This window comes from Onychostoma macrolepis, chromosome 20 (assembly GCF_012432095.1).
Source record: "Onychostoma macrolepis isolate SWU-2019 chromosome 20, ASM1243209v1, whole genome shotgun sequence".
NCBI classification, from domain to species: domain Eukaryota; kingdom Metazoa; phylum Chordata; class Actinopteri; order Cypriniformes; family Cyprinidae; genus Onychostoma; species Onychostoma macrolepis.
In genome coordinates this window covers 16346551-16367461 of record NC_081174.1, presented here as the reverse complement: position 1 = coordinate 16367461, position 20911 = coordinate 16346551, and the positions used below count along the sequence as shown (strand labels likewise).

The following is a 20911-nucleotide window of genomic DNA, read 5'->3' as shown; positions in this document are numbered from 1 at the left end:
TTTCTAATAAATATTTATATATATAAATTTATTTGTTTTTTATGGTGTCTGAATACTTGATTCTAGCTATGCAATCACATACACACACACACACACTTTATTAAATGCTTTGAATTTAATGCTTTGAAGTGTGTTTGCAGTGTTTCATCAATAAAAACTTGTTGAATGATAATTTCAGTAATGTATATTTTCCTTTTTTAAATAAACAAATGGTGATAATGCAATTCAAATAGCACATAAATGTATAGTGTATGTTTCATCAATAAAACTTTTCTCAGTGCAAAGTTAATTTCTGGAATGTATATTTTGGATTTTTAAGTGAAAAATCGTGATAATCAGCCATTAAATTTTAATTACATCTCAAAAATGCTAAAATGAATTTAGACGTTTATGTTGAGGCATCAGTTTTCAGCAGATTCTACATGTTAATTCTACTTGAATACAAACTAAATCTGTATGTAGGAATGTAAGATTTCAAAAAGTCAGTCTAAGAAAATTCAAATTTTTTTTAAACAAGAATCTTAAAGGAGTAGTTCACCCAAAAATGAACATTCTGTCATTCACTTACCCTCATGTCATTTTAAACCATATTAAGAATGTTGATAACCAAATAATTTTGGTTCCCATTGACTTTCATTGTATGGACAAAAAATACAATGCAAGTCAATGGGAACCAAAACCGTGTGCCTATCAACATTCTTCAAAATACTGTATTTTTGGGTTCAGCAGAAGAAAGATGCATACAGGTTTAAAATGACATGAGGGTGAGTAAATTATGACAATTTTTTGGGTGAACTATCCCTTTAAGTTGTCTAGTTGGTCTATTTGTTTAGTTGTCTATCACAACTGTACAGTAACATATCTCTATGAGCTCTGACACCAGACTGCTGCATTACGGAACATGCTAAGCCACGGTGAGGCCTTCAGTGATTCCCTGAGGTGCTGAGGGGCCCAAGCCCACTGCCAGCCCAGCACAGCCCTCTCTGGATGGGGCATCATAGCCAGGTGACGGCCATCTGCTGAGCAGATGCCTGCCACGCCTTGTGCAGAACCGTTGGGGTTCATGGGATAGATTTCAGTCGGGGTTCCCGAATCATCCACATAACGCAGAGGAGCCAAAGAGGCACCGATCAGCTTCTTCTGAGCCTCAGGAGAACGAAACTGCATCAGACCTGTAGAACAAAAGAGAGGAGTTTTTAAAGTCTGTGTGAACCGGAAATTGCTGCAACTTTATTTCAGTGTAGTGACATATTTCCAACTGAAACGGAATGTTGAATAGAGGGTGGGGTTTAATTTTAGCCCTCCTCCTCTCCGTCTCTCACTAACAGTTGGAGGGGTGTGGTTTGCCCAAGCCGTCAAACTGACGTCATCAGAGAAGGCATGCCATTCCACAGCGGAAGCAAATGTTCAGATTTTGATTAAAGATCACCAAGACAAACAATTTATTTTTTTTTTTTCAGTGGATTAACTTGCATGGATTAATTGTTCTCCTCAAGACTAGCAATGTGCGCTAACAAAGTAAATAAAGTCAATTTTGATTTCATTTCATTTCATGAGGACTTTTGATTTCAAAATGTCACTCAATAGGAACACATACTGTTGAGTTTTTGCCTTTTTATACTGGTCAACACAGAGATCTAACTATAAGCCGAAATGATGCCTCTATCTAACAATACACCCAACAAGTTTACAGTGCATAAGTTTTGGGATTTAAAAAATAAATGTAAAAATAAACCTTTTAACACAAACTAGCAGTTTAATGTTGATTAAAAAATTTATTTAAAAATAAAACATTTTAACTTATAGTTATACAGTATAATTGTTGTTCCAAGCGAACCGTACCGTTACCAAAACGTGACGTGTAAACTCTGCTGATCACTGATTGGCCAGAGAAAATCGTCACTGAACTTGCGATACGAGACACAACAGACCCGCTAGGGATCGAGTGCAACCGTTTTTAATGAGCGCACCTTTTTTTAAACAACAAAAAAAAAAAGAAAAAAAAAAAGGCTGTTTCGTTGTCTGTTGAGGAAGTACAGACGTTCCTCTCGCTGATAGCCGAGGAGCGGATCCAGCGAGAGCTGGAAATTAAAACGTTTTTCAGGACTCATGGCAGTAGAGGCGGCGTAACTATAACGACATGTGCATAATCCCACCCACTCTAAAGCAGTACTAAACAGCAGTGGAAACACAAGCCAAACCGAGCCGTGCCATACTGAGCTGTGCCAAGCAGAGTCGTACCGCACAGTGGAAAAGCGCTATTATTGGGCCTGGATTTATTTTCCCAAAAGGACAATGACCCTAAACATTCTTCTAACTATTGCTTGAACTACCTGCAAGGGAAAGAAACAATGAAAATGATGGACTGGCCCCCTCAAAGTCCAGACCTCAAACTCATCGAGGAAATTTGGGGCGAGTTGGAAAAATAAACTGGACAGATCTATTGTACATTCAAAGGAAAGCCTTTGGCTTGAGTTGCAGAAAGCATGGGATAACATTAGTGTTGAAGTTCTCAGGAAATATATTGACACTATGCCAGAGAGATGTGCTGCTGTAATTGCTGCTGTAAAAGGTGGACACACCAAATATAAAAACAGTTTGACTCACTTAATCTGATATTTGTTGTGCTCAGAGCAACCACCTGCATGTTTCATGAACATTATAAAAATCAAATCATGTTTTGGAGGCAAAAAAAAAGAAAAGAAAAGAGGCCAATATTTTCAGATCTGTCAGGTGTTCTAATCATTTTGGCCACCACTGTATTCATGATGAAAATAATTATTCAAAAGTATAAAATAATTTATAATGAAAAAAAATATATATATTGAAGAGTGTTTTTTTTTAAACTATATTAAATAGTTTTTCCTTATTTTTCTAGTGGTCTCAGATTTGCAGTAGAAGTAAATGCACTTGTCAAGTAAAGTGTCACAATGAACATTTCTAACCTTCTCCATGAGCGACCCAAACGCCCAGAGCAGATCCCTCCATTCCCTTAAGCATGATGGCCGGAGAGGGCAGGATACCTACACTCACAAACCTCGATTCGAACCGACCAGACTTATTATGGGTCAGAGTAACATCAGAACCTACAACAGAAATGAATGATTAATAAAAAAATATTTACTTTATAAAAATAAAAAGAACAATTAAATTTTTGAAGCTGTTGTTGGTATTTACATATGGATGAAACTAAAAGGTTTCTCTCTCACCTCCATCCTCTCTTTCACCCACCCAGCCCAGCAAAGCCATGAGCTGACATCCGTTACACACTCCTAGACTCAGCGTGTCATCACGATTGCGGAAGCGCTCAAACTCCTCACGAGCTTTGGGGTTAAAGGTCACTGTGGCAGCCCACCCTGATGAATAAGAAAAAGTCAAAGCTTTTGATCATCAGCTGGAGAACAAGCGCTAGGACCCAGTCATTTTCAGTATGCAGAGTGGCAAGGCCAGTACTTAATAACCTATGACCTGAGTCACAAATCTAAGGTCATATGAACATTCAATGGTGGGGATGAGTTAATGCTTGTTATCATTATATAGCAGAACTAACATAGAGTTCAGCAGTGATATGTAAGATTGCTCCAACATGCAATAGTGTGATTTTCACCTTTAGCTGACCCCAGCACATCTGCATAGCTAAAACCACCCACAAACACCACAGCTCGGAAGGGGTCAAGGGTTATGGAGCCTGAGCACAGGTCCTGCATTGTGACATCCCACACCTACAGATCATACAAGAAAAAAGATCAAATGTCATAATTAATTCAAATCAGCCTTGTTAGCAGTTAAAATTAAAAAGTTTAAAAGCAAACAAGCAGAATTTGTGCTATTAGTGAACAAACATCATCCCTAAATTCTTTTAATAAATTGACTACAAACACATATATTTAAAAACACGAATCTTTAATCTTTCTTTGTGTCTTTACCTCGAATCCAGCCATGAACAGAGAAGCAGACATCTCCCTGTCTCCGTTACTGCCTTCCTCTCTCACAACAGCTGCGCAAAGTTTCTCTGAAGCTGAAACACAAGTCAAATATTTTACATACAGGTCAAGTATGAATACGGGAAAGATTCACGATTGTGAAATGGGATCATGGTCTCACAGAGCTCTTTAATGATGGGTGTTTGGGAGGGGTCAAAGGTGAGCTTGAGGTACTGCTGGGTGCGAGAAGCAAGCCCTTCTTCTTCCTCTTGGACACACAGTGGATTAGCCTGCAGTCGCTCCAGCTGAAAACTAGTGCTTTCCCATATCGCCCTAAGTGTGGGTAGACGCTCATTCAGCACTTCCTGTCCACACAGACTCACTCTGACCTACAAGACAGTGTGGAGAAGAAATTAGCAGTTAGTGAATGCTTTCTTTTTAATCACTGAGGTCCAATAATATTCCACTGAGCGCCATTAATCCATGCATATGTATTTAGGCAAAAAGAACTCTGCTCACCCTGGCATCAGGTCCAAAACCAGAAGTTTTGCCAATTCTGTGACAGACGAGACCAGCATCTGTGTATCTCTGACAGACAGTCGATGCATTACTCTCACACACCTCCAAAACCAGACCAAGCTCCTCTGAAAAAAGAGCCTCCATCACTGAAAGAGAGGAATGAGGAGAGACATGAGGAAATATCTATATCCAAGCTGAAAATGTAATCTCATAAAAAATTTGAAAAATTGCAAAAACAAATTAAATCAGAATTATTGAATGTGCAGAATGTGCTCAAGCATACAAAACTACAACTATCAAAAAACATTTTCATTAATTCATTAATAGTATTTTACGGTCATATATTTAATAAAAGATAATGTCTCACCAAGGATAAAAATCTCACAATAAGGATGTACACAGAAAAGTGACTAGTTGATTATATAGATAAATTTATTTTTATTTTTTTTAAATAAAGGCTAATTCAAAATATTAAAATCAATACTATAATAGCACATAAATAATACCAAAAAATGTTTCCCCAGACAAATGTAACAACTAAAAATATTCACCTCAAATCATTGTAAGCGTTTTTTATGTGAATAAATATGTTTAAAATGTGTGCGCATGTTGGTATTTTCTATGTAGACTGTGATGAAAATGTGGATGGAAACTGGCTTATGATGGCTGGCACAAGTTTTTTTTAAATTTTTTATTACCAACCATCAATGCCTTCTAAAGGCAAGTCCACGTCTATCCCACGATTCCCTGCAAAGGCCATCTCCAGCAGACAGGAAATGAACCCTCCATCACTGACATCATGTCCTGCAGTCAGCAGTTGATCTGCAATATAAAGTTAAAAATCAACAGATTGTGTAGAGATAAAATGCTGCGGTGGTTTGAGAATCAAATAATAGGACAGCAAAGTCCGGGAGGAGTAAAAACTGTTCCTAGATCAGTTTATAGATTTTTTTTTTTTTTTTTTAAACTGTGGAGCGTAGGAAGAATGGTGTTATTAATGTATCAACATATAAGAAGAAGTAAAAAAAATATTATAACATACTGACCCTGAATCAATGTCTGTGTTGTGTTGAAGCAAGCAGAGAGTTTGTCTGGCTGATCCAGATCTGGGCTGCAGTCTCCAAGTTGTCTGTAACACTGAGCTAGAGCCGAGCCGCCCAGCCTGTATTTACCTGAGCTCACAGGTACATACAGAAGCACACCTGAAAAAGGAAGAGAGTGCATGTGAGAGTTGTACACACTAGTACTGTATATACTAGCAGAAATGTAAGAATGATATATGAGAGGTTAAAGGTGCTAAAAGATTCAGGATTAACCTTTGCCATCAGGGTTGTCCAGGTCAGGGGTCACAATGGCTGTGATATCAGGACACACAGCATACACAGAGATAACCAGAGAGCCTAAAACACATGGAGAGCGACAAATGCATGCAGGCAATGGCTTATCTACTGTAGAACAAAATAAAGAAAGAAAAACGCATACAACTAGGTATGTGTAAGGGCAAATATCTAGTTGAGTACTAGTGACCCCGACTGTAGTAAAAGTAGCACGGAGTTACGAAAATGTATCTTTGCTCGCTGTACGCAACAACGAAATGTTTTTCCTCACTGAATCCATCACAGTTCCAACTGAATGCATTAGGTGGTGCTATGGATGCGTGACATCAATGTGATGAAAGATAAATGGCATGTACTTTCAGATGCATCAAAGTTAAAAATTTTAATTAAATGCTTTTAATTCTTACAAAATATTATATATAGTATATTTATTACATAAACATTTTATATATAAAAGACACTACTGTTCAGAAGTTTGGGGTTGGTAAGAATTTTCAGTCTCTTAACCAAGGCAAAACATTATTATAATTTAAAATAACTACTTCCTATCGGAATATATTTTAAAATGTAATTTATTCCTGTGATGGCAAAGCTGAATTTAGCATTTAATAAAAATTAAGCAGAACTGTTTGCAACATTGATTATAAATGCCATTTATGATCAATGTTGAAAACAGTTCTGCTTAATATTTTTGTGGAAACTGCGTTTTACATTTTATTACAGGATTCTCAGATGAATACAATTTCAAAGAGAGTTCAAAAGAACAGCATTTATTTGAAAAATATTTTTTTAACAAATGCCTTTACTGCAACTTTTGATCAATTTAATGAATCCAAGTTAAAGTATTCGTTTAGCAATAAAAACGTATCTTACTAACCTCAAACTTTTAAACAGAGCATAAAACGTGTGACAAACTCAAGCTATAATTTATGATTAGTCACTTTCACACTTTTGTGTGTTAGAAGAATCGAATTGTCCATCCCCAATTCAGACATGCATTAAACAAGTACCTGGGGCCTTAACAGTTTCTCCACTGACACGTGCAGCCATGCTGAGTGAATCTTTTCCTCCATCCACAGCCACTCCCAGCTGACCCATCACCTCACACATGGCCTGACACGCCTCCCACAGGCATGCTCCCTCTCCAGGCAGCTTAGCAGCCCACATCCAGTTACCGCTGCACTTTACATCCTGAGAAGATATGCATAGATATCCTTAGGTGACAAGTGAGAGTTTATTTATGGATGTGTATTTGTTTTGTTTTTATTCTGCCACGTACAATGCTTTGGCAATATGTATCCAAGTATGTCATACCAATAAAGCAATATGAATTGAATTGAATTGAGTGTGGGTTGTTTTCTTTCTTCAAATTACATGCATTCGATAACTTAATTTTTCATACAAAAATGAAAATTCTGTCATTAATTACTCACCCTCATGTCGTTCCGAACCATAATCACTTTATTAATCTTCGGAACACAAATTAAGATATTTTTGATGAAATCCGAGAGCTTTCTGACCCTGGACAGACAACAACAGAACTACCACGTTCAAGACCCAGAATGATAGTCTAGAGGTTGACTGATTCATCGGTTTTGCCAATTAATCGGCACCGATATATGATTGCCACAACTATCGGTTATCGGCAAAAATCCATGCCGATAGTTTTCCGGTTTGCAACTGTTGCTGGAGTGGCTGAGAATGGTCCGCTGGCATTATACAGTACGAGAGCGGCCTCTAGAGGCGGAAATCACTGACGGCACGTGTTGTTTATTTTGACACGTGACACTGCGCGTTGCACAGAGCGGGAAACTCCAGACGCGCATTTAAATACAGCGGACAGAAAAGCCTGCAGCGGAACAGAGCGCCATTCACATAGTTTTCTATTAAATTACATTATATTTGTCCCAAATCGTTGTGAATGTATAATGACTTCACCCTAGGCTATAAATTATGTATTGTGTATTTTTCAGCAAAACGTTTGTCTTTCTGTGGCTCTAATAAAGTTGGTATGCTTCATAGAAAGCTGTAATAGATCGCGCATTCTCTTTCCGCTTGCTCTGTTTTTTTAAACACCGAACTTCAAACTCATTTATGCTGCATTGTTCATTCTTGAAGCAAACTTATGTCTCTTTGGTGATTAAATAAATTGTTTTAGACCTCCACTTGAATTGAACGCAATGGTGTGTGTGTGTGAGATACCTCTGAGTTCTCCTAGACGCAGCGCTGCGCTTTTGCCCGGTGTGTGACTAACTTTTTTTTGGTTTTTTTTGATTAGATAATTATCAAGTGTTAAAAAATAGAAGCAAATAAAGTGTGAGTACACATACAATATCCATATGTGTGTAATTTTAATGCTATGGCCTTGTGTAGGTATTTAAAGTTGGCCATCTTTAAGCATGATTGTTGAAATTAAATGGAAACACTTAACAAAAAGAGTCCATTTGTAGCATTAATGAAAACTGTAGAAGTATTGTTCCTTGTTAGAGTGTTTTCATTTCAACATTCACTATTAGCTACTAATAGGCTACACTTTTAAATTTTAAAGTTTCTTCTTTTAACATTAGCAAACTATGAAATAACTTTAATGATCAATATAATAAATAATATTAATATTTTTATTCATTTACAAAGTATGGTTCAGTACTGTTGCTGCTTTTTTGTTTTTTTAAATAGTAAAGCACTAGCTCTCTTTCAGTATCCAATTTGAAAACTATTGGTTGATTAATCAGTATCGGCCAGTGTGGTCCAACCTAGCTATCGGTATCAGTAAAATCCACTATCGGTCGACCTCTAGTAAGAACATTGTTAAAATAGTCCATGTGACATCAGTGATTCAACCTAAATTTCATGAAGCTACAAGAATATTTTGTGTGTGGAAATAAAATAAAAATAACTTTATTCAGCAATTTCTTCTCTTCTGCGTCATTCTACGATGCGCGTTCACGACACTACAATGATGCATGCGTGTGGTGCTGCTGATGCAGGAGCCGGCGTTCTGACATAGAACACACATGTGCTGCATCTTGTTTACAAGCAGAGGAAAGCACACGCATGCGTCGTGGTACTGCCCTGAACACACATCGAAGACTGACACAGAAGAAGAAATTGGTTGAATAAAGTTATTTGTTTTCTTTGCACACAAAAAGTACTCTCGTAGCTTCATGAAATTAAGATTGAACCACTGATGTCACATACCTTTCTGGGCCTTGAACGTGGTAGTTGCATTGCTGTTTATGGAGGATCAGAAAGCTCTCTGATTTCATCAAAAATATCTTATTTGTGTTCTGAAGATTAATGAAAGTATTTTAATTTTTTGGATGAACTATCCCTTTAACATGTTCAAAAATGCAAAGGCTTCTTCACCTTGAGAGCAGACACTTTTGCAAACACCAGGTTAGTGAGAGCTTCTCCCACAGCCATACGAGCCCCAGCTGCTGGTGACACCAGCCCTTTGATTGGCTGCTCGCCTATCGCCGTGGCTGCACCCTGGAGGCTGAACGGAGACAGGGCAACAACAGCTACATCAGCCAGTGGAGTGTGAAGAGGACCCACACACTGTTGCTGAGCAACCAGACCAGTCACAGATCGATCAACCTGGAACAGAGGGGTTTATTTGAGGTAAAATGGATTGCATTTGATTTTCCAATTCCTTTGTACTGCCTGTATATTAGATAAAACACTTAATTGATTAAATATTTAAATACAATTGTCAAAAAACTAAATTAAGTTTAAGATGGCAAGATAACAATACATTGTATCGTCTGGATATATCTGGAAGTGTATAAATTTGGTTTACTCAGAACAGACCTGTAACCTATTTCTGGCCTACCAGCTGTGTACCACTGCAATATTCAACTACGCAAAAGTCATATATTATTATCCATGTTTTAAGCAGCGAGTATAGTACCTTGTTGGTGAGGTAGCGCTTACTGGCCACTGCAGGCAACCGGAGAACTCTTTCCAGAGCTGGAAGAACAGAAAGACCCACAGGAAGAGAGAGAGGCTGCAGAGACACAGCCATGCGCTCCAATGCAAACTCCTAAAACGACACGTAGACCTGACTGAGTGGAAAGCAACATAAAAATAAATCCAAAAAGCATAATTCAATCATTTAAATTTGGGTGACTAGACACTGCAGTACAAAAATCAGCCAAGAGAGGGTGCACTGTACCACAATTTCTAACTTTGTCAAATTTCTTAATCAAGTCTTGAGCAGATTTAGGCCATGTCTGGTAAAGTTTAAACCTTTTGTGGCATCTTTCCCAGGACCCAATCCAGCTCCAGATCCACAGGGCACCGGCCACTATCAAGCCCATCGGTCTGTTTACACAGGTCATCCACCAACATAATCTAAAGAGCAATACATGTACATGAGCATGTGTCAAGAAGTGTCCCACAATATATTTTTAGCTACAAAAAGATAGTTTGACTCGCCTTGCCATCACCAGTTATCTTGCCCACAAAGTCGACAGGACATTTCTCCCTCTGACACACCCTCTTGAGAAAGCTCCGGTCAGAGGGGCGGAGCAACAGAGCATTACTCTCTTGATACTCCGCCCCCCACAGCTCCAAAACACTGAGGGTGGGGTCACCTCTCTGAGCATAAAGGTAAAATACGTATATGAAATATTTTGACATAAAAAAGAAGATCAAAATGTTTTATTAAAAGTCTTTATCTCACCTTAAACTTGCTAGTATAGATAATGGCACCAGCAGGCTCACTCAGCTCCTTTAACACATTACCTACACAAATAACAAGATGTTTTTATACATTTTAACACATTTGTGTTGTTGAGTAGGGAAATACTGAACTTAAAATCAGCCGTACCATTGCCCCCAGCACCCTGGTCATGAATGCTGCAGATGGGGTTTCCTTCCTCTCGCTCCAGGCAGGCCCTGAGAGCCCTGTTCATTTTTTGCTCCATTTCAGCATCTCCTCTTTGAACTGCTCCAAGATCCCTGGCACTGGAGTTATCACCTTGAACCTACAATAATACATACACACGTACGCATTAAGTTGCATCATTGCACAGTCTCTGTTAACACAAAAAACCCTGAACTTTAGAGCAGCTTGTATATTAATTTCATTTAGAAATTTTTGTGTACCTGTACAGAAGAGGCAGCTCCTCCACCAACACCGATCCTGTATACAGGACCTCCAATTTTCACCACCTCCATACCTGCCCAGGACAAGAGAAAAAAAGTGGAGGAATGAATAAAGAGAAAAAGCTGTTTGTATAGAATATCATGCAGTTTGTTTTTTCAACAACTTTTATTCAACAAGGATGCATTAAAAGAATCAAATGGCAGTAAAGACATTTATAATGTTAAAAGATTTATATTCCAAATAAATACTATTCTTTTGAACTGACAATTGTGTTATGGTTTCCACAAAACGGCAGTAACTGTTTTCAGCACTGATAATAATAAAAAAAATGATTCTTGAGCACCAAAATCAGAACCTTAGGATGATATCTGAAAGATCATGTGACAATGAAGACTGGAGTAATGGCTGCTGAAAATTCAGCTTTGCCACTACAGAAATAAATAAATCCATTTCTAAATGGAAATTCTGAAACAAATTATGGTGCATTAGGTATATATTATTTCTTGTGTACCTGGTGAAGCCTGTTCTTTCTTCACATGCTGGTCCTCAATAGATCCTAGCCCACCGCTGAACATGATCGGCTTGATCCACTCTCGTCGCTCACCGTTAGCCAAACGCATCCCAAAGGAACGAGCAAAGCCTTAATGGGCAAGAAAAGTAAACAACTATAGATACAAGCTAATATCCGATCCACTCTCGTCGCTCACCGTTAGCCAAACGCATCCCAAAGGAACGAGCAAAGCCTTAATGGGCAAGAAAAGTAAACAACTATAGATACAAGCTAATATCCGCAAATAAACAGATGGCTATTGTCCTGTTATATTTCACCTGCTAGAACTGGCTCCCCAAACTTATTTCCGTAGTCAGAGGCTCCGTCACTGGCCTCTATGGCCACCTGGAGTGGAGGAGCAAAGCTGGACGGGTACTCCAACCCTTCCTCCTCCCACGGGAGCACAAACCCTGAGAAGAGAAAAGATCCAGATATGGGAAAGTTTGCTTACAAAACAAAATATGGCAAAGAATGAACTGAGCTGAGTTTTAGCCTTACCTGGGATATGCAGGTTGCCGAAGCAGTACCCAGCAGTACCTGCGATCACATGCCCACCCTTTCCAGCACTCTGCACATCTCTGATTCGCCCACCGGTACCTGTGGTGGCTCCACTGAATGGAGCAACACCTGGGCATAATAAAAGAGCATTTTATGACTCATATATAAACATTATTATTGTAGTTATTGTTAACTAAAACTTAAAAAATAAAATAAAAATAAATTCATTAGGTGAAAAAAAGCTGAAATAAAATATATTGCACAAAATAAAATACATTTATGCGACAGGAATATTTTCAAAATCAAAAAAGACAAGCACAAAATTATGAAAGATTTATTGAACTTATTTTAAGAAATTAAAATAAACTGAAAATATACAAACAAAAGCTAATTCTAGATATAAAAATACTGTAATAGTATATAAATAATACTCTTACTAGAACATAACACTGTTCAGTGCGTTATATTATTAAAATATAAGCAAAAAATATTTGAATACTTCAATGATACAATTGCTTATTGATCATGCCGTCAGTAAAAACCATTTTAATTCTCATCAGAATTAATTTAGGTTGGCCTCTACACATTTGTACATAGGCAAGCAGGTTAAATATATTTAGGATCAGACCGGTGGGGAAGTTGTGCGTCTCTGCAGTGAAGATGACGTGTCTGGTAGCATGTCGGGTTTTATATGGACTGGCCTGCGCAGGGTTTGTGGGATACATACACTCCATCTCCATGCCTTCAATGCCACTTAAAACACACAAGAACCACATATTGAGCTATTCTGCCCAAGAGCTGTTCAAGTGGGTTGACTTTCACAGTGAAGCATCTAACCTGCTGTTGTCACAGAATTTGATGACATTGTTCTGGTTGCTATGGTGCTGAGTGCCCATAATAAGACTAAAGAGTGTCTCCTTCTGCTCATCTCCATCAATGATCATTCGCCCTCGGAAGAACCAGTGGCGGCTGTGCTCACTGCAGGACAGAGAAAGCATGAAATTGTCATTGTACATGTTATTGCAGATAAAAGATATCCTTTGGTGTTTATTCTCTGGAGAGCACACACCTGTTGGACTGAGCCAGATCAAAGCATTCTACACTGGTGGGATTCCTTTTCACCCTCTGGAAAAGTGCAGTGTAGTAGTCCAGATCCCAAGAGTCAAATGCCAACCCTGCTCATACATGCAGAAATAGAGAGACAGACAAAAAGCAACCAGATAAATATGGGAAGAAGAAAAAGTTAATCAGAAATGGATGCAAAAACAAAATATACTAAACTGACCCTTGCTAGCCTCCTCCTCACTTGGTTACTGCTGCTAACTCAGACAAGTTTCACAGAACATCCTGTCCACCTTATTTTTCAACGCAGAAGTAAGCCAATTTCTGTGAACGTGCGAGACGTCCGGTTCATTAGCCATGATAGGGAAATAACGAGAGGAATAACAAAGTGAAGTAAACAGTAAAGCTGTTTACACTACAAACCAGTTCATAATTAAGATAATATATTAAAACTAGATAGTAAAGTTTGGATAAAAACTAAGTTGGCTTGAAAAAGCCTAGCCAGAAAGTTATAAACATAATTACAAGTTATAAAATTACTGTAAGTGAACAAAACTGTTCTTAATGCATTTACTATTGTATAAACTGTTACGTTTGATAATAATAATAACATTAATACTTAAAAAAAATTAACTGTTTAAAAAAATAAGTGCTATTGTAGGTGACAGAAACAAATCTGTACTGCTTTTTTGGGTCATTTAAGTAAAATTGCAGTTAAAACTCAAAACTATAAACTTTTGTTCAAACATTTGATGAAGGTAAGAATTTAATACAATAAAAACTGTAACATTGTGAAATATCACTGCAATTTAAAACATGTTTTATTTTTTTATATATATTTGAATATATCTTGAAATATAATTTCTTTCTGCAATGGCAAATCTGAATTTTCAGCATCATTACTCCAGTCTTCAGAGTCACATGATCCTTTAGAAATCATTCTAATATGCTGATTTGGTGCTAAAAAAAACATTTCTTATTATTATCAATGTTGAAAACAGTTGTGCTGCTTAACACAAAGTTCAAAAGAACAGCACAACTTTTATTATTTTAGAATGTAAACACCTTTAATGTAATTTTTGATCAATTTAATATGGCCTTGACTCCTTGTAAGTATTAATTTCTTTAAAAAATAATAAATCTAACTGACCCTAAACTATTAAACGGTAGTGTACATCAAAGAACAAAACCTTGTCTGAGAAAATGGTCAAACTTAGTGAAAGGCCAATTCTATGTAGAAAAACTATTCTGACCAATTCTCAAAACAGAAAAGCGTTTACATTTTAATGGACTGTTAAGGATGTCAGGTGATTGTTTTATTTCTAACCCAGTAGGCTTTCATTAATCTGAGATGTAGGCAGTGAGCTTTGGTGTAACCCACCAGATTACGGTCTCTCATAGTCATTCATTCTTTCCTTTCACACACCTCGTGATCTAATCAAATAGGCCCCTCTTATCTTGTGACATCTACTCTTCCTATAATCATGTTAAGCCTCATGTGACCTTAAAATACTGGATTTGTAGAAGAGAGAGTTGCAGATCTCATGACTGAATACTGCCTACACACAGTTTGTTTAAGCAGTTGATTAAATCATTTTTCAAATATTTCAGTCTTTTTAGTCTTTAAGAATAATGTCATTTTCATGTTATTCTGCTACTGGTTTTATATCCTTGTACTCGTAATGCAATGGTAAAATCATAAGACGACAGCATCAGATGGTTATACTAGTACTTAACAGATATGGGAATTTTCCCATATTTTTCCACTTCTGTTAATTTGCCAATGGGATGATGTGGATAGTGTCTTAAAGACCAACTATAGGTTGTTTGCAATCACGTGATTTTGATGACGCGCGAAATGCAGCTGGAGGGCAGGAAGTGATTTTTCTCCATAGGAATCAGTAGCAGAAACTCAAAATGCCTGTGTTTTGTGTTGTTTATGGATGCTCAAATCGGTCAAACTGAGAAAACACAAGAGCTTTTATAGTGTACGAAAATGTGTTGTTCATAAGGGTGAGGGAAGTCAAGAAATTGACTGAAAAACGCAGGAAAACTGGCTTGTAAACCTGCGACTGCGGTCGGGAGGAGCGAGTTGGATAATGCTTGTATGTGCAAATGGTTAATATAAGATATAATAATTGTGACGGGAGGAGCCAACGACAGACACAGTGGGTGTGGCGTCAGGCCTCGGAGAGGCTTTTATTAAACAAAAACAATAAAATAAAGTGTCCAAGGGGGAAAAAAAGTGTCCAAAAGAAACAGGGGGTCGGGTGTCCTCGTCGTGCTGCGGGGCTTGTGAAGGAGGGCAGTGTTCTGGAAGGGAGGGTCCAGGTAAGGGGCGGAGTCCGGCAAGTGCCCCCGCTCGGGTCCGGGGCGCGAGGGGCAGCGGCTTCATCCTCTCTTTTGTAGTCACTCCTGACACTTTGCTGCATACAGGGTTTGAGTACGTTGGTTCTAGCAGCACGTAAAGCAAAACTTTTATTCAACTTCTGAATTGTTTATAGTCTAGAAAGCGAGTAAATAGCGCTTCTATATAATCACTAAAAAACTGTCACTAACTTCAATTTATTGCAATCTCACAATGTTCCGTTATAATCAATGAAGGTCTCTGAACTGCAAATAATATCTTTTTTACATCGTGTCTACATGTGGCATTTAGCATTGAGTGAATTCTGACTGTCTCACTCTGAATGCCTGAGAGTTGGCAGCCCTGGATTATGTATTTATATCTGTATTAATATCTTAATATATTATTATATCTTATATTAACCATTTGCACACACGAGCATTATCCGACTCGCTCCTCCCGACCGCAGACGCAGGTTTTTCAGTCAATTTCTTGACTTTTCCTCCCTTATGAACAATACATTTTCGTACACGATAAAATATCCTTGTGTTTTCTCGGCTTGACCGATTTGAGCATCCATAAACAATGCAAAACACAGGCATCTTGAGTTTATGCTACTGATTCCTATGGAGAAAAATCACTTCTGCCCTGCAGCTGCATTTCGCACCTCAGCAATGACTTCATGTGCAAACAACCTTTTGGCTGATTATTCTGTCTCTCGGTAACACCACGGTACTCCAAGCTAAATATTCTCATCATCAAGTGTTTTTTTTAATTTTTTTATATAGAGGAAATATGGTTCAGACTACAAAAACATCTCTTACCAAGTTCATCATTGGCCTTCTCTAAGGCAGCACGACCTTGTCCTAGAATGTCCACCTCAAATACTTCCTGTGGCCGAATATCAACAGCAAACGACGCGATTGGCTGGGAGTAAACGCATTCGGTCATAGTGTCATACAAGCAGTTAATCAGTCTCTCCATCTGTCTGTCCTTCAGTACACCATTACGTCCTTCCTGGGGCTAGATGGTGATGAAAAAGTACATTATTTTTAATCAAAATGAGTGGAAAAAAAAAATCTCACTGAAAATATAAAGCTATTTAAAGCTAGTCTCCTGACCTTGATCAAATGCCTGCGGGAGAGCTCCACTCTCGTCACCCGGCTCAGACCTGCGCTTTGGCAGATGGACACTGCATTGGTGGACCAAGCAGTGGAGAAGTTCAACCTAAAAAGGTCAAGATATAATTGAAACACGTGATGTGAGTTATAATAAAGATCACAATGCCATACCATCATGATAAGACGGTGGTAGAGGTTACCTGGGTCCAATCTCCACCAGTCTTGCCCCATCCTCTGGTTTTAAAGTAGGCTCCTCAGACAGACTGACAGAATAAGGAGGACTGAACAACCAGCACAAAATACCTTTATGCTCCACACTCAAAGAGTCAGAGCCTTGGAGAGAAAGAAATGAAGGTGAGATGACAAAGATGAAGAAAGACACTACTGGATGAGAACAACACTTGAACAAAACTGAGCCACATGATGACATTATTGCTTTCCTTAGATCTGCTTTATAGCTGAATTTAATTTGTTTCATAATTGATCAACTCTGCAACAATGACAGTTATTGAACTAAACTGCATCAACACTGAACTGACTTAAGCTGAAATAGATTTGCTTCATAAGCGAGTTGAATAATGACTATTGTCTTTTTTAGAGCTGCTTTACAGTTGAAAATATTTTCATTTCACTAGTGAAGAACTTTGCAACATTAAAGTAGTGGTTGACTGTTTTTTTTCTTGACTTTATTGTGTTTATGGGGTGCAGTCTAACATGTGGTAATGCTTCGTTTGTTAAAAAAACGCATTATTTTTCACAAAATTTACTATCATTCCACACCGTTCTGTCACTTCTCCCCTAAACACGCTGATAATTTCCTGCTTTTACGAAGCCCCTCCCTCAGAAATACACGATGGGCTCTGATTGGTTAGCTGGCCCAGTGTGTTGTGATTGGCTAAACCGCCTCTAGAGCACGTTTTTTGTTTGTTGTTGTCTCATACTTTTAGATACGCTGTTATTTGTAAATGCTATTGCTTCTGTTAGCTTTTAATATACGGTTTTATTCCGATTAAAGCTTTAATACAGTACGGCAACGGCACGCACGTCCATGTATAACGCTTCTCGTAGCTACAGTATGTGAAAATAAGTGTATTCACTGAGTTGATGATCTGAATGAGAGAGAGAGACAGAGAGAGAAAGAGATGCAGAGCAGGGCTACATGAGCAACACTATTAAGAACCGATGCTAGAACATTGGTTTTGAAACTTGTGAATCCATTAGAATCATTAGAAGACAGAATCACGATTTATATATTAATTACGTGCAACCCTAGTTTTCTCTTCCTCTTCTTTAAAGCAGCGCAGCATGGCCTCGCCCCCTTTGCTGTGTGTTCCCAGGGGCGGGGTTTATGTAAAATTCTGGGTTCTTGACGTAACAGACCCGGGAAGTAACTCGTTGTAGTCCCTTACCAGTCATTTTTGTAGGCATTAAACTGCCAGAATTTTAAAAGACGATATCTCCGTTTGCATCGAACTTTCAGCTTCGTAACTTTGCAGATATTGTTTATGCTCAAACAGCAACATTACACACTAACTAACGTTAAAAAAGTGATATCGCAATCAACCACCCCTTTAAATATTATTATTTTCCTTTTATTACGGCTTTGAAACAATCTGTATTGTAAATTGCAATGTAAATAAATTATTGCTTTTTCTATACAATATTCTCTCACCGTCCAGCTCTACATTGTAACAAAGCTCTGTTGTTATTGTGACATCTGGATACAGTTGTGCGATCCTTTGTATGACTCGACCCTTCCTGGTCTCCTCTCTTCTGTAGAGCCGCACGACAGGCATGATCCTGAAAGAAAGACAGAAAGAAAATATCCATAACTAGTGCTGCATACTTTCTTTCACGAGATGGTCCTCACTGCAGAACACAAGATCCAGGGGGCGAGGTTGGATCCAAATATATATATGTACACCTAAACCCACCCATCTCCACCCCCTAGATGTGGATCCAATCCCACCCCCTGGATCTTTGATCTGCAGTGAGGGACTTTCACTGTGCATACTGGGGCATAATAGGGAAAGCATTTCCTGACTTACCTTAAATTCATCAGCAATTAATAAAAACAACAACAACTCAGCTTAGTCAGTCAGTCTACTAGTAATGATTGGATTCTACGGGGAATAAGGGATGAACTAAGTCTGGGGTTAAACAAATAATTTGTGGATTGCATCACAATGCAGACAATCACAGCCTAGTCAGAGGTCACCCATTCAGATAAAAGAAAAGTGCTATTAAAAGGTCAACTTAATTTAAATGGCACGAATAAATGAATAATACCACGACAAACACTTTTAGTATGCACTGTTAACAATAAGGAGTCATTTACTAATAAGTAACGTTACTAACTGAACACAGAAGTTTGTCGAAAAGTTACTAACAGCCTGCGAGTTGTTTACTAACTTTTTTCGATGCATATTACATCACAGTCATTAACAATAAATACTGTAATGATAACTTAGCAAAACAAGTAAGTTTATAACCTCTCTCTGCTTCAAAATGGTAAGCAAGTATCTTACTTGACGGTTGCTCGCGTTGTCCGTTGGTAGACTCGTCAGATGCGTGATGATGTTGACCACAGCAGACGCCACTCAGACCCACGTGCGTCAGTGGATTAAACACGAACCTTCCGCCACAAGGACCAGCCTCTCTGCGCATGCGCACATATCTGTGCTTGAATAGATAGTAGGTACTATAGTGTAATTTTACTTATTTTTACTCTATATTATGATATTTACTGAATATGGTATTACCTTACTTAAAATATGATGTATGATCATGAAAGCAATTCATATACTGACTAATATGCTGAATTATTCCAATACTAGATGTCTGTGACGAACTAGATTGTGAAGAAGCCATCCATTGTGCAGTACTGGTGTGGGAACAGAACCATAAGGGGAACATTTTTAAGGTTGAAAGTAATACAAAACAACACCACTGTTTCATGAGAAAGCACAGAGAGAGTCTATCCCATAGGCTTTTGAATACTGGTGTTTTTCCATTTTAGTGTGAACTAATTAAATGTTGCAGATTTGATGTAACCATTTTTATGTAATCATTTTAATGTAACCATTTTGGTGTAGCCATTTTGATGTAGCCATTCTTAAACAATGGTGGATCTGTCCAAATCCCACCAATAAAAATAGGCCAAATGGGCTGGTGATAAATTGTAGCAATACCAGACAGATTTGGTTAGTAAAAAGGTATAAAAAAGATGTATGGACAGACATAGAATTAGAAGTAGTGAATGAGGCGGCTGTCTTCTCGGCTTTGTTACTTTGTTTAATAAAGTCTTATTTTGGCATCTGAAACTCTGCTTTTTGAGCTTCTCTGACTCCATTGAAGAAATCTACTCTCTCGAGCCACGACAGTACCCATAGAAATGAACATACTGATAAATGAGGGCCAAGCTTATGAAACGGGGTTCAGTAATGTACCAGAAAATGTTGAGCATGTCATTTTGTGGTGTAATAAATATAGTGCAGAGAGGATAATTTTACGTGACAAGATGTACGGATTAAAACGTGGATGGAATTTGGAAGGGATTTTAGGAAGGAATGAGAAAATGAGGGATTGTTGTAAGGCTCTATTTCTTTTTCTAAGAAATACAGGATTAGATAAGAAAATATAGGTAGGTTATAATTTAAAAGGAAAGTAATAAAGAGGAAGTAAAGAAGAAAAGAAGGGAAAAGGGGAAAGAAAGGGAAAAGAAGGAAAAGGGAAGGAAATAAGGAAATATATAAAGGTTTATTTTATTTTATTTTATTATTATTATTATTGTTTTTTTTTAAACTAAAGTATGTAAAACCCTGATGTTACACACTCCTGTACAGTAGGTGGCGGCATGCACCTATAAAAGCTGGTTTGCGCTCCGCCATTAAACTAAAAGAAGAAGAAGCGGGGTTCATTTAGACTATAGACATATGATTTAGACCACTTCAAATGAAAATTCGGGGGTCATAGATTTGCCATACATGGGGGTGGGTAGTTGGGCACTAGGACGGTCTAATACAGGGATCCTCAAATCTGGCCCACGACGAGATCCACTTTCCTGCAGAGTTTAGCCTCTAACCCTAATCAAACACACCTGAGCATGCTAATCATTGTCTTCAAGATCATTAGAAAATCACAGGGAGTTTGATAAGGGTTGAAGTTAAACTCTGCAGCAGATTTGCCCTCCAGGGAAAGATTTGAGGAACCCTGGTCTAATATGAATTTTTTTAAATTATATTATTCGTAGTCACACAATAATTTTTCAAATTTGCTATATTAATTTTACTCATGTTTAGAGCGCCAAAGATTTAACATAAAAATAATTTATACTGTATATATATTTTTTTAGTTTTCACATCATCCCAAGTAGGTCTCTGCAGCAAAGTAATGGGAGTTACCAGATCGGGGCGTATTTTGACCATGTTACTTGATTGGCTGA

At 37.9% G+C, this 20911-nt stretch overlaps 1 protein-coding gene across 1 annotated transcript; it reads right to left on the bottom strand.

Annotated features, from left to right (window-relative positions):
- Positions 1-107: 107 nt before the first annotated feature.
- pfas (phosphoribosylformylglycinamidine synthase) lies at positions 108-19122 on the bottom strand. The gene is made up of 29 exons (XM_058756036.1): positions 18996-19122; positions 18140-18267; positions 16668-16800; positions 16468-16573; positions 16171-16369; positions 13007-13112; positions 12775-12915; positions 12566-12690; positions 11938-12066; positions 11718-11849; positions 11401-11529; positions 10889-10962; positions 10611-10767; positions 10464-10525; positions 10217-10378; positions 10028-10132; positions 9690-9821; positions 9146-9376; positions 6790-6970; positions 5759-5842; positions 5489-5644; positions 5145-5264; positions 4443-4588; positions 4105-4312; positions 3927-4018; positions 3608-3722; positions 3210-3356; positions 2946-3086; positions 108-1172 (listed from the first exon to the last, which is right to left on the bottom strand). The coding sequence occupies exons 2-29, from the start codon at positions 18261-18263 to the stop codon at positions 865-867; spliced, it is 3945 nt and encodes a 1314-aa protein (XP_058612019.1). The 5' UTR covers positions 18264-18267; positions 18996-19122; the 3' UTR covers positions 108-864.
- Between the last annotated feature and the right edge of the window lie 1789 nt (positions 19123-20911).

What these genes read in the sequence shown, in the direction of transcription:
- pfas (XM_058756036.1), bottom strand. Translation starts at nt 18,263, where the DNA reads ATGCCTGTCGTGCGGCTCTACAGAAGAGAGGAGACCAGGAAGGGTCGA. An exon ending in CTGGTGGAGATTGGACCCAG is followed by an intron (nt 16,574 to 16,667) that starts GTAACCTCTACC and finishes TGACCTTTTTAG; the next exon opens with GTTGAACTTCTCCACTGCTT. An exon ending in AAATTCTGTGACAACAGCAG is followed by an intron (nt 12,691 to 12,774) that starts GTTAGATGCTTC and finishes GTGTGTTTTAAG; the next exon opens with TGGCATTGAAGGCATGGAGA.